This window comes from Salmo salar, chromosome ssa25 (genome assembly GCF_905237065.1).
Source record: "Salmo salar chromosome ssa25, Ssal_v3.1, whole genome shotgun sequence".
Lineage (NCBI taxonomy): Eukaryota > Metazoa > Chordata > Actinopteri > Salmoniformes > Salmonidae > Salmo > Salmo salar.
In genome coordinates this window covers 50,066,298-50,081,237 of record NC_059466.1, presented here as the reverse complement: position 1 = coordinate 50,081,237, position 14,940 = coordinate 50,066,298, and the positions used below count along the sequence as shown (strand labels likewise).

Below are 14,940 nucleotides of genomic sequence, written 5' to 3'. Positions count from 1 at the left end.
TGTTAGAACCCCAGCGTCGAGGTGTTAGAACCCTACCGTCGAGGTGTTAGAACTCCAAGGACTCAATGTTACACAATACATGTATGTTTTGTTCGATAAAGTTCATATTTATATCCAAAAAACCCATTTTACATTGGCGCGTGATGTTCAGAAAATGTATTGCCTCCAAAACTTCCGGTGAATGAGCACATCAATTTACAAAAATACTCATCATAAACGTTGATAAAATTTACAACTGTTATTGAAAGAATTATAGATACACTTCTCCTTAATGCAACCGCTGTGTCAGATTTCAAAACAGCTTTACGGCGAAAGCACATTGTTCAATATTCTGAGTACAGAGCTCAGTCATCAAAGCAAGCTATACAGTTACCCGCCAAGTTCTGGAGTCAACAAAACTGAGAAATACTATTATAAATCTTCACTTACCTTTGCTGATCTTTGTCGGAATGCACTCCCAGGACTCCCACTTCCACATGAAATGTTCGTTTTGTTCGATAAACTCCATATCTTTGTCCAAATACCTCCTTTTGTTCGCGCGTTCAGGTCACTATCCAAAGGCAAAATGTGCGAGCGCAAAACCCGAGACGAAAAGTCAAAAAGTTCCATTACCGTTCGTAGAAACATGTCAAACGATGTTTACAATCAATTCTTAGGGTCTTTTTATCATAAATATTCGATAGTATTCCAACCGGACAATAGCGTATGCATTACAGAGGAAAAACAAGGAACGGCACGCCTGCGTGACTGCGCAGTAAACAACTCATTGGTCTCAGGCAGTCCACTTGTTGAGTCAGCTCTTATTCTCTCCCCAGTAACAGTAGAAGCATGAAACAAGGTTCTAAAGACTGTTGACATCTAGTGGAAGCCTTAGGAAGTGCAAAATGACCCCACAGACACTGTAGTTTGGATAGGCAATCACTTGAAAAACTGCAAACCTCAGATTTCCCACTTCCTGGTTGGATTTTTCTCAGGTTTTTGCCTGCCATATGAGTTCTGTTATACTCACAGACATCATTCAAACAGTTTTAGAAACATCAGAGTGTTTTCTATCCAAATCTACTAATAATATGCAAATATTTGACTCTGGGCCCGAGTAGCAGGCAGTTTACTCTGGGCACGCTTTTCATCCGAACGTGAAAATACTGCCCCCTATCCCAAACAAGTTGTGCATAGATTACATAATTTTTTTCCCACTGGCCCTGTTTCGAGACGGGTGCATGATAATGGTCCATTTTAAATCAAAACAAATGTCACACATATATTATTTAGTATATGTTAAGACAAGATTAAATCAAGAATAGTGTGATGTGTGAAAATATTAGACTATCACTTGTGAATTATATATAATCACTTGTGAATGATGCCCAGCATTAGAAACAATGCCTTTTTATTTTTTGCGACTTATTCGAATCATAGTCGCGCACCTCATTGAGCCTAGCCTATAGGCCTATATGTTTTGATAAGGTTTGTTATCACAACTAAAGTGGCCAAATCACTTCTTAAAATGAAGCACATTAATCCACTTTACAAGGGGTGTAGATCCTAACTACATATATAAGCAGCGTGTGAGTTTCAAGTTTGGGGAAAATAATTTTCACCATAAAAATGCACCGTTATAATAAAATCATTAGATGCATAATTACATTTGCAGTCACTTTTGACAATGGTGTTTTCCCGCTAATGGAACAGTTACGCTTATATCCTACCACCATGTGCGCATTGCTGCGCTTATAATGTGAAGAAATAGCCTAATAGTTTATCAACATTTTAAGCTAAATGTTCTGATCTGTTGCGTCAGCTACATTCTGTAGAAAATGTTTTTTTTTGATGCTAGTGGTTGTATTAATTTGGGATCTATCGCATCCTACAACTGTCCCAGACTGTGTTTGGAATATTTATTTCTCGCACAGAATAGAATTGGTTAACTTTTATACTACGGGGGATAGTAGGTTGACATAGGCTAGTGATTTTGCTGTTCGTTATGCCTACTCATCTTATTGGTTGACAAAAAGTAAATGTGGACAGTTCTTCCAATATCTTCAATATGCACCTTGGAATTGGGTAAGGACGCTCGCAGTTGCGTCCACCGATGTGTCTGTCTTCACTTGTAGCCTGTGAGAAAGACCCGATCACGTGAGAGTGAGAAACACTTTGGATTGCTGCAGCACACTCAGGGAGAAGGGCACAACGCAGCACTCAGGGCCCGCAAAAGGCATGTATTTTTTAGGGGGAATTATGGCCACAAAGGGGATGCCACCGTGAAATTCGAGGCATTATCAAGTGCTTGTCAAATTGTGAATGAGAGACTGATGAAGTGTGTACAGCCTGCGCAAAAAAACAACAAAGCAGAGCTCATTCCAATCAATCAACTTTTTTAATTAGTCACATCATGCAGCCTTACAATGTATTAAAAATAAAAACATACAGCCCAACTTTTGTAGAACAACTACAGCCCTAGGTGCAACTCAATGTTAGGAAGGTGTTCCTAATGTTTTGTACACTCAGTGCATGTAAACAACATGCCATGGCAGTCTCAGTCACCAGATCTCAACTCAATTGAACACTTATTGGAGATTGTAGAGCTGCGCCTGAGACAGCATTTTTCCACCACCGTCAACAAAACACCAAATTATGGAATTTCTCGTGGAAGAATGATGTCACATCCCTCCAATAGTTCCAGACACTTAAAGAATCTATACTGGGGCAGCAGGTAGCCCAGTGGTTAGAGAGTTGGACTAGTAACTGAAAGATTGCCAGATCGAATCCATGAGCTGACAAGGTAAAAATCTGTCTTTCTGCCCCCGAACAAGGCAGTTAACCCACTGTTCCTAGGCCATCATTGAAAATAAAAATGTGTTCTTAACTGACTTGCCTAGTTAAACAAAGGTACACAATTGAAGCTATTGTGGTGGCCCAATGCCCTCTTAAGATGCTTTATGTTGGTGTTTCCTTTACTTTAGCAATTACCTGTATATCCACACTGTTGTGTGTGTGTGTGTGTGTGTGTGTTGCAGGATGAGGGCTGGCTGATGGGAATGAAGGAGGGAGACTGGATCCAGAATAAAGAGAGCGCTGTCAAAGGGGTGTTCCCTGAGAACTTTACCTCCAGGCTGTGAGAGAGGAGACACTTCCTCTCCTACTTTGTCCACTCTCTCTTCCACAAGATCCTCTCTTCTCTGACCTCTCTCTCTGACCTCTCTCTCTTCCCTCTCTCTCTCTGACCTCTCTCTTTTCACTCTCTCTTCCCTCTTCCCTCTCTCTCCCTTCCCTCTCTCTTCCCTCTCTTTTCCCTCTCTCTTCCCTCTCTCTTCCCTCTCTCTTCCCTCTCTCTTCCCTCTCTCTTCCCTCTCTCTTCCCTCTCTCTCTCTTCCCTCTCACTCTCTTCCCTCTCTTCCCTCTCTCTCTCTATCTCTTCCCTCTCTCTCTATTCCCTCTTTCTTCCCCCCCTCTCTCTCTTCCCTCTCTCTCTTCCCTCTGTCTCTCTGCCCTCTCTTTCTCTCTCTCTCTCTTCCCTCTCTCCCTTCCCTCTCTCTCTCTCTTCCCTCTCCCTTCCCTCTGTCTCTCTCTTCCCTCTCTCTTCCCTCTGTTTCTCTGCCCGTGCCATCCTCCCTCCTCCTTTCCTAACCTCTGGGATTGTACAGGAGTGATACTGTAGGCATTGGCATGAGAAACAGCACTGCATAATCAGCTGTCTGTTCTGTAACCGTTTCTAGCATGGATCACGCTGTAGGGTCAGATTACTATTACTACATACGATAATGATTATAATATTATATTTGTCAAGTGCTTCTTAAACAAAAGGTGTAGACTAACAGTGAAATGTTTAATTACAGGCCCCTTGCAGAGAGAAGGAAAATAGAGAAATAGTAGAGAAATTATAACATGAGGAATAAATATATGCACAATGAGTTAAGATAACTTGGCTGTATAGATACGAAGTTCCAGTACAGAGGAGATGTGCAGGGCTATGAGGTAATTGAGGTAAATATGTACATATAGGTAGGGATAAAGTAACTAGGCAACAGGATAGATAATAAACTGTAACAGCAGTCTGTATCTGATGAGTCAACAGAGTGCAGAAAGGGTCAATGCAGATAGTCCGGGTAGCTATTTGGTTTAACTATTGAACTAACTATTCAGCAGTCTTATGTCTTGGAGGGTAGAAGCTGTTCAGGGTCTTGTTGCTTCCAGAATTGGTGCATCGGTACCGCTTGCCGTACGGTAGCAGAAAGAAAAGTCTATGACTTGGGGGGCTGGAGTCTTTGACAAGTTTTAGGGCCTTTCTCTTACACCGCCTGGTATAGAGGTCCTGGATGGCAGGAAGCTTGGTCCCGGTGATGTACTGGCCCATACGTATTACCCTCTGAAGCATCTTGCGGTCTGATGCCAAGGAAACAACTTGCCTTCATTTCATATAAACATTTAAACTGGTCTACAAATGTATTTTCCTTAAATTCTATGTTTAAAGAGCCCCTAGACCATGCTACCATGCTACCATGTTACCAGCCCTAAGAGCCCCTAGACCATGCTACCATGTTACCAGCCCTAAGAGCCCCTAGAGCATGCTACCATGTTACCAGCCCTAAGAGCCCCTAGACCATACTACCATGTTACCAGCCCTAAGAGCCCCTAGACCATGCTACCATGTTACCATGTTACCAGCCCTAAGAGCCCCTAGACCATGCTACCATGCTACCAGCCCTAAGAGCCCCTAGACCATACTACCATGCTACCAGCCCTAAGAGCCCCTAGACCATGCTACCATGATACCAGCCCTAAGAGCCCCTAGACCATGCTACCATGATACCAGCCCTAAGAGCCCCTAGACCATGCTACCATGCTACCATGCTTCCAGCCCTAAGAGCCCCTAGACCATGCTACCATGTTACCAGCCCTAAGAGCCCCTAGACCATGCTACCATGTTACCAGCCCTAAGAGCCCCTAGACCATACTACCATGTTACCAGCCCTAAGAGCCCCTAGACCATGCTACCATGTTACCATGTTACCAGCCCTAAGAGCCCCTAGACCATGCTACCATGCTACCAGCCCTAAGAGCCCCTAGACCATACTACCATGCTACCAGCCCTAAGAGCCCCTAGACCATGCTACCATGATACCAGCCCTAAGAGCCCCTAGACCATGCTACCATGCTACCATGCTGCCAGCCCTAAGAGCCCCTAGACCATGCTACCATGTTACCAGCCCTAAGAGCCCCTAGACCATGCTACCATGTTACCAGCCCTAAGAGCCCCTAGACCATGCTACCATGCTACCAGCCCTAAGAGCCCCTAGACCATGCTACCAGCCCTAAGAGCCCCTAGACCATGCTACCATGATACCAGCCCTAAGAGCCCCTAGACCATGCTACCATGTTACCAGCCCGAAGAGCCCCTAGACCATGCTACCATGTTACCAGCTCTAAGAGCCCCTAAACCATGCTACCATGTTACCAGCCCTAAGAGCCCCTAGACCATACTACCATGTTACCAGCCCTAAGAGCCCCTAGACCATGCTACCATGCTACCATGCTTCCAGCCCTAAGAGCCCCTAGACCATGCTACCATGTTACCAGCCCTAAGAGCCCCTAGACCATGCTACCATGATACCATGTTACCAGCCCTAAGAGCCCCTAGACCATGCTACCAGCCCTAAGAGCCCCTAGACCATGCTACCATGATACCAGCCCTAAGAGCCCCTAGACCATGCTACCATGTTAGCTTCCAGCCCTAAGAGCCCCTAGACCATGCTACCATGTTACCAGCTCTAAGAGCCCCTAGACCATACTACCATGATACCATGTTACCAGCCCTAAGAGCTCCTAGACCATGCTACCATGTTACCAGCCCTAAGAGCCCCTAGACCATGCTACCATGCTACCAGCCCTAAGAGCCCCTAGACCATGCTACCATGCTACCAGCCCTAAGAGCCCCTAGACCATGCTACCATGATACCAGCCCTAAGAGCCCCTAGACCATGCTACCATGATACCAGCCCTAAGAGCCCCTAGACCATGCTACCATGTTACCAGCCCTAAGAGCCCCTAGACCATGCTACCATGCTACCAGCCCTAAGAGCCCCTAGACCATGCTACCATGATACCAGCCCTAAGAGCCCCTAGACCATGCTACCATGCTACCATGTTACCAGCCCTAAGAGCCCCTAGACCATGCTACCATGCCATTACCAGCTCTAAGAGCCCCTAGACCATGCTACCATGCTACCAGCCCTAAGAGCCCCTAGACCATGCTACCATGATACCAGCCCTAAGAGCCCCTAGACCATGCTACCATGCTACCATGCTTCCAGCCCTAAGAGCCCCTAGACCATGCTACCATGTTTCCAGCCCTAAGAGCCCCTAGACCATGCTACCATGTTACCAGCCCTAAGAGCCCCTAGACCATGCTACCATGTTACCAGCCCTAAGAGCCCCTAGACCATGCTACCATGCTACCAGCCCTAAGAGCCCCTAGACCATGCTACAATCAGCCCTAAGAGCCTAGACCATGCTACCATGTTATCAGCCCTAAGAGCCCCTAGACCATGCTACCATGTTACCAGCTCTAAGAGCCCCTAAACCATGCTACCATGTTACCAGCCCTAAGAGCCCCTAGACCATACTACCATGTTACCAGCCCTAAGAGCCCCTAGACCATGCTACCATGCTACCATGCTTACCAGCCCTAAGAGCCCCTAGACCATGCTACCATGTTACCAGCCCTAAGAGCCCCTAGACCATGCTACCATGCTACCATGTTACCAGCCCTAAGAGCCCCTAGACCATGCTACCATGCTACCAGCCCTAAGAGCCCCTAGACCATGCTACCATGATACCAGCCCTAAGAGCCCCTAGACCATGCTACCATGTTACCAGCCCTAAGAGCCCCTAGACCATGCTACCATGTTACCAGCTCTAAGAGCCCCTAGACCATACTACCATGATACCATGTTACCAGCCCAAAGAGCTCCTAGACCATGCTACCATGCTACCAGCCCTAAGAGCCCCTAGACCATGCTACCATGCTACCATGCTACCAGCCCTAAGAGCCCCTAGACCATGCTACCATGATACCAGCCCTAAGAGCCCCTAGACCATGCTACCATGATACCAGCCCTAAGAGCCCCTAGACCATGTTCTACCATGTTACCAGCCCTAAGAGCCCCTAGACCATGCTACCATGCTACCAGCCCTAAGAGCCCCTAGACCATGCTACCATGATACCAGCCCTAAGAGCCCCTAGACCATGCTACCATGCTACCATGTTACCAGCCCTAAGAGCCCCTAGACCATGCTACCATGATACCATGTTACCAGCTCTAAGAGCCCCTAGACCATGCTACCATGTTACCAGCCCTAAGAGCCCCTAGACCATGCTACCATGCTTCCAGCCCTAAGAGCTCCTAGACCATGCTACCATGCTTCCAGCCCTAAGAGCCCCTAGACCATGCTACCATGTTACCAGCCCTAAGAGCCCCTAGACCATGCTACCATGTTACCAGCCCTAAGAGCCCCTAGACCATGCTACCATGCTACCATGTTACCAGCCCTAAGAGCCCCTAGACCATGCTACCATGCTACCATGTTATCAGCCCTAAGAGCCCCTAGACCATGCTACCATGTTATCAGCCCTAAGAGCCCCTAGACCATGCTACCATGTTACCAGCCCTAAGAGCCCCTAGACCATACTACCATGATACCATGCTACCAGCCCTAAGAGCCCCTAGACCATACTACCATGCTACCATGTTATCAGCCCTAAGAGCCCCTAGACCATGCTACCATGCTACCAGCCCTAAGAGCCCCTAGACCATACTACCATGCTACCATGTTATCAGCCCTAAGAGCCCCTAGACCATGTTACCATGTTACCAGCCCTAAGAGCCCCTAGACCATGCTACCATGCTTCCAGCCCTAAGAGCTCCTAGACCATGCTACCATGTTACCAGCCCTAAGAGCCCCTAGACCATGCTACCATGATACCAGCCCTAAGAGCCCCTAGACCATGCTACCATGTTACCATGTTACCAGCCCTAAGAGCCCCTAGACCATGCTACCATGCTACCATGTTACCAGCCCTAAGAGCCCCTAGACCATGCTACCATGTTACCAGCCCTAAGAGCCCCTAGACCATGCTACCATGCTACCAGCCCTAAGAGCCCCTAGACCATGCTACCAATCCTACCATGTTACCAGCCCTAAGAGCTCCTAGACCATGCTACCATGTTACCAGCCCTAAGAGCCCCTAGACCATGCTACCATGTTGCCATGCTACCATGTTACCAGCCCTAAGAGCCCCTAGACCATACTACCATGTTACCAGCCCTAAGAGCCCCTAGACCATGCTACCATGTTACCAGCCCTAAGAGCCCCTAGACCATGCTACCATGCTACCATGTTACCAGCCCTAAGCGCTTCTAGACCATACTACCATGTTACCAGCCCTAAGAGCTCCTAGACCATGCTACCATGCTACCAGCCCTAAGAGCCCCTAGACCATACTACCATGCTACCATGTTATCAGCCCTAAGAGCCCCTAGACCATGCTACCATGCTACCAGCCCTAAGAGCCCCTAGACCATACTACCATGCTACCATGTTATCAGCCCTAAGAGCCCCTAGACCATGTTACCATGTTACCAGCCCTAAGAGCCCCTAGACCATGCTACCATGCTTCCAGCCCTAAGAGCTCCTAGACCATGCTACCATGTTACCAGCCCTAAGAGCCCCTAGACCATGCTACCATGATACCAGCCCTAAGAGCCCCTAGACCATGCTACCATGTTACCATGTTACCAGCCCTAAGAGCCCCTAGACCATGCTACCATGCTACCATGTTACCAGCCCTAAGAGCCCCTAGACCATGCTACCATGTTACCAGCCCTAAGAGCCCCTAGACCATGCTACCATGCTACCAGCCCTAAGAGACCCTAGACCATGCTACCAATCCTACCATGTTACCAGCCCTAAGAGCTCCTAGACCATGCTACCATGCTACCAGCCCTAAGAGCCCCTAGACCATGCTACCATGTTGCCATGCTACCATGTTACCAGTCCTAAGAGCCCCTAGACCATACTACCATGTTACCAGCCCTAAGAGCCCCTAGACCATGCTACCATGCTACCAGCCCTAAGAGCCCCTAGACCATGCTACCATGCTACCATGTTACCAGCCCTAAGCGCTTCTAGACCATACTACCATGTTACCAGCCCTAAGAGCTCCTAGACCATGCTACCATGCTACCAGCCCTAAGAGCCCCTAGACCATGCTACCATGATTCCAGCCCTAAGCGCCCCTAGACCATGCTACCATGTTACCAGCCCTAAGAGCCCCTAGACCATTCTACCATGTTACCAGCCCTAAGAGCCCCTAGACCATGCTACCATGTTACCAGCCCTAAGAGCCCCTAGACCAGGCTACCATGCTACCATGTTACCAGCCCTAAGAGCCCCTAGACCATGCTACCATGTTACCATGCTACCATGTTACCAGCCCTAAGAGCCCCTAGACCATACTACCATGATACCATGTTACCAGCCCTAAGAGCCCCTAGACCATGCTACCATGCTACCATGTTACCAGCCCTAAGAGCCCCTAGACCATGCTACCATGTTACCAGCCCTAAGAGCCCCTAGACCATGCTACCATGATACCAGCCCTAAGAGCTCCTAGACCATACTACCATGATACCAGCCCTAAGAGCCCCTAGACCATGCTACCATGTTACCAGCCCTAAGAGCCCCTAGACCATGCTACCATGCTACCATGTTACCATGTTACCAGCCCTAAGAGCCCCTAGACCATGCTACCATGTTACCAGCTCTAAGAGCCCCTAGACCATGCTACCATGCTACCATGTTACCAGCTCTAAGAGCCCATAGACCATGCTAACATGCTACCATGTTACCAGCTCTAAGAGCCCCTAGACCATGCTACCATGTTACCAGCCCTAAGAGACCCTAGACCATGCTACCATGTTACCAGCCCTAAGAGCCCCTAGACCATGCTACCATGTTACCATGATACCAGCCCTAAGAGCCCCTAGACCATGCTACCATGCTACCAGCCCTAAGAGCCCCTAGAACATGCTACCATGTTACCAGCCCTAAGAGCCCCTAGACCATGCTACCATGCTTCCAGCCCTAAGAGCTCCTAGACCATGCTACCATGCTTCCAGCCCTAAGAGCTCCTAGACCATGCTACCAGCCCTAAGAGCCCCTAGACCATGCTACCATGTTACCAGCCCTAAGAGACCCTAGACCATGCTACCATGTTACCAGCCCCAAGAGCCCCTAGACCATGCTACCATGCTACCATGTTACCAGCCCTAAGAGCCCCTAGACCATACTACCATGTTACCAGCCCTAAGAGCCCCTAGACCATGCTACCATGTTACCAGCCCTAAGAGCCCCTAGACCATACTACCATGCTACCATGCTACCATGTTACCATGCTACCATGCTACCATGTTACCATACTACCATGTTACCAGCCCTAAGAGCCCCTAGACCATGCTACCATGTTACCAGCCCTAAGAGCCCCTAGACCATACTACCATGCTACCATGCTACCATGCTACCATGTTACCATACTACCATGTTACCAGCCCTAAGAGCCCCTAGACCATGCTACCATGATACCAGCCCTAAGAGCCCCTAGACCATGCTACCATGTTACCAGCCCTAAGAGCCCCTAGACCATGCTACCATGTTACCAGCCCTAAGAGCCCCTAGACCATGCTACCATGTTACCAGCCCTAAGAGCCCCTAGACCATGCTACCATGTTACCAGCCCTAAGAGCCCCTAGACCATGCTACCATGCTACCAGCCCTAAGAGCTCCTAGACCATGCTACCATGCTACCAGCCCTAAGAGCCCCTAGACCATGCTACCATGCTACCAGCCCTAAGAGCCCCTAGACCATGCTACAGCCATGTTACCAGCCATAAGAGCCCCTAGACCATACTACCATCCTACCATGTTACCAGCCCTAAGAGCCCCACGACCAGCCCTAAGAGCCCTAGACCATACTGCCATGCTACCAGCCCTAAGAGCCCCTAGACCATGCTACCATGATACATGTTACCAGCCCTAAGAGCCCCTAGACCATGCTACCATGTTACCAGCCCTAAGAGCCCCTAGACCATACTACCATGCTACCATGTTACCAGCCCTAAGAGCCCCTAGACCATACTACCATCCTACCATGTTACCAGCCCTAAGAGCCCCTAGACCATGCTACCATGTTACCAGCCCTAAGAGCTCCTAGACCATACTGCCATGCTACCAGCCCTAAGAGCCCCTAGACCATGCTACCATGATACCATGTTACCAGCCCTAAGAGCCCCTAGACCATGCTACCATGATACCATGTTACCAGCCCTAAGAGCCCCTAGACCATGCTACCATGATACCAGCCCTAAGAGCCCCTAGACCATGCTACCATGTTACCAGCCCTAAGAGCCCCTAGACCATGCTACCATGTTACCAGCCCTAAGAGCCCCTAGACCATGCTACCATGCTACCAGCCCTAAGAGCTCCTAGACCATACTACCATGTTACCAGCCCTAAGAGCTCCTAGACCATACTACCATGATACCAGCCCTAAGAGCCCCTAGACCATGCTACCATGCTACCAGCCCTAAGAGCCCCTAGACCATGCTACCATGCTACCATGTTACCATGTTACCAGCTCTAAGAGCCCCTAGACCATGCTACCATGCTACCATGTTACCAGCTCTAAGAGCCCCTAGACCATGCTACCAGCCCTAAGAGCCCCTAGACCATGCTACCATGCTACCATGTTACCAGCTCTAAGAGCCCCTAGACCATGCTACCATGCTACCAGCCCTAAGAGCCCCTAGACCATGCTACCATGATACCAGCCCTAAGAGCCCCTAGACCATGCTACCATGCTACCATGCTACCAGCCCTAAGAGCCCCTAGACCATGCTACCATGTTACCAGCCCTAAGAGCCCCTAGACCATGCTACCATGATACCAGCCCTAAGAGCCCCTAGACCATGCTACCATGATACCAGCCCTAAGAGCCCCTAGACCATGCTACCATGTTACCAGCTCTAAGAGCCCCTAGACCATGCTACCATGCTACCAGCCCTAAGAGCCCCTAGACCATGCTACCATGTTACCATGATACCAGCCCTAAGAGCCCCTAGACCATGCTACCATGCTACCAGCCCTAAGAGCTCCTAGACCATGCTACCATGTTACCATGTTACCAGCCCTAAGAGCCCCTAGACCATGCTACCATGTTACCAGCCCTAAGAGCTCCTAGACCATGCTACCATGTTACCAGCCCTAAGAGCCCCTAGACCATGCTACCATGTTACCATGATACCAGCCCTAAGAGCTCCTAGACCATGCTACCATGCTTCCAGCCCTAAGAGCTCCTAGACCATGCTACCATGTTACCAGCCCTAAGAGCCCCTAGACCATGCTACCATGTTACCAGCCCTAAGAGCCCCTAGACCACCATGCTACCAGCCCTAAGAGCCCCTAGACCATGCTACCATGCTACCAGCCCTAAGAGCCCCTAGACCATGCTACCATGCTACCATGTTACCAGCCCTAAGAGCCCCTAGACCATGCTACCATGCTACCATGATACCAGCCCTAAGAGCCCCTAGACCATGCTACCACGTTACCAGCCCTAAGAGCCCCTAGACCATGCTACCATGTTACCAGCCCTAAGAGCCCCTAGACCATGCTACCATGATACCAGCCCTAAGAGCCCCTAGACCATGCTACCATGATACCAGCCCTAAGAGCCCCTAGACCATGCTACCATGATACCAGCCCTAAGAGCTCCTAGACCATGCTACCATGTTACCAGCCCTAAGAGCCCCTAGACCATGCTACCATGATACCAGCCCTAAGAGCCCCTAGACCATGCTACCATGATACCAGCCCTAAGAGCCCCTAGACCATGCTACCATGTTACCAGCCCTAAGAGCCCCTAGACCATGCTACCATGCTACCATGTTACCAGCCCTAAGAGCCCCTAGACCATGCTACCATGATACCAGCCCTAAGAGCCCCTAGACCATGCTACCATGATACCAGCCCTAAGAGCTCCTAGACCATGCTACCATGTTACCAGCCCTAAGAGCCCCTAGACCATGCTACCATGCTTCCAGCCCTAAGCGCTTATAGACCTTTTTGATGTGACTCGTTGGGTTTCTCCCAAACCCCCCTCACCCACTAAAGTGTGTTTGTGTCAAGGTTGCCAGGTTTCGTATGATGATTCCCGGGTTGCCAGGTGTTGTGATGATCCAGCTTGAATAGACTAACTAACCCTCATCCCTGTTCTATACTGTATGTAATAGTCCTCTTGAACCAAACGTTACTAACTTAACAATACATTTCCTGCATCCTACCTTAAGATATTTAAGGAAACAGACGATCTGTGTAAGGACACTAGATATGGTTCCTGAAGGCGTGATCATATACATCCAAGCGTCTGTATACTGAGAGATATGCTGTTTATTTACAGGAAGTGTAAATGTTTCTCCTGTGTGTGAAAGATGTTAAGTAACTCTGACCCTTCTGCGTTTAAAAAAAAAAAGTGTGACTGTTGGCTTCTGGTTCAGAACACAACTTTATTCTTAATTTTTTATTTTTTGTATGGCGTTAAAGCAATGATCTTGGAAGATATTGAAATGGAAATATAGCTATTGTTGTATCCCCATGTCATGCCCCAGTGCAGTGAGACTTCTGACATCTGGTTTTTCATTGACGTGATGTACCAGAGAGATTTTCATCTGACCTGTTGAAATGATGCTGTAACTGTGTGAGTGTGTGTGAGTGTGTGTGTGTGTGTGAGTGTGTGTGAGTGTGAGTGAGTGTGAATGCTTGCTTGCATCCACCAGTGTGTGTGTGTGTGTGTCCTCTTCATACAGAGTGTTTTTGTGTCCCTCTTCAGAAGTCCCTCCCACTTTATTAAAAAGCCTATTGTCATAGCTGTCACATTCTCCTGTGTGGTGATTGGATAAGACCGTTTTACAGGAGCCATTCTGATTGGTTAGGGACTCGGGAGAAGCCATTCTGATTGGTTAGGGACTCGGGAGAGACCTCTCCTAATCAGTCATATGTATTATTATTGTGCATTTGTCATGTATATTATATATGTCTAATTTACCGAACTGTGACAACGAAGAGACATTTATTGTTATTATAAAAATATTCATATCTGTGTTACGTGTGTAAATTTGTTAAGGAGCATGCCAAAATAAATCCATGTGAGTATTATACTAGAAATCCTCTGTGTTGAACTCATTAGGGTGATAAAGACCTTGTTCCTCCTCAAGCTATGGGGGAATAATACTGTTTTTTTCTTGTTTCTAATTGACCAATGCTAATAAAATGGAATTTAGACGCTCAATTTGGGTCTCTATTTTACTTTACTCTGTGGTTCATACTTGCTTCCTGTCCTTGTGTCCCCTATTATCATCGTCAAAGTAAAGTTTTCTCTCAACACAACTTTACAGTATGTATGTTTTCTCTCAACACAACTTTACAGTATGTATGTTTTCTCTCAACACAACTTTACAGTATGTGTGTTTTCTCTCAACACAACTTTACAGTATGTGTGTTTTCTCTCAACACAACTTTACAGTATGTATGTTTTTATAACCTGTAGTCTTTTTTGTGACAGACTTAACTTTGTCAGTGTGACAATTTGGCTCAAGATTTACTTCTGGCTTCCCAAGATTATATAATCTCATAGTCATGATAGTCAGGACTTTAAAATCAATCCAGTAGGCATTTTAGCTCACCCACTCATTGTTTTGGTGTGTGTGTGTGTGTGTGTGTGTGTGTGTGTGTGTGTGTGTGTGTGTGTGAAGATAATGATTAAAAGAAAGAGATACAAGTAATGACAAACTACTGACTTGGAACTGTCCTGGGTCAAAGTTCACCTAG

The 14,940-nt window shown here is 48.0% G+C and overlaps 1 protein-coding gene across 5 annotated transcripts in view; it reads left to right on the top strand.

Moving 5' to 3' along the window:
* LOC106586919 (myc box-dependent-interacting protein 1) overlaps positions 1 to 3,248 on the top strand; it is a 40,727-nt gene extending 37,479 nt beyond the window's left edge. For all 5 annotated transcript variants that reach the window (XM_045707875.1, XM_045707878.1, XM_045707876.1 and 2 more), the window contains one exon: positions 3,018 to 3,248. In XM_045707875.1, the coding sequence (XP_045563831.1) occupies positions 3,018 to 3,119 (102 nt within the window). In that variant the 3' untranslated portion in view covers positions 3,120 to 3,248. The remainder of the gene's footprint in view (positions 1 to 3,017) is intronic.
* Positions 3,249 to 14,940: the final 11,692 nt, after the last annotated feature.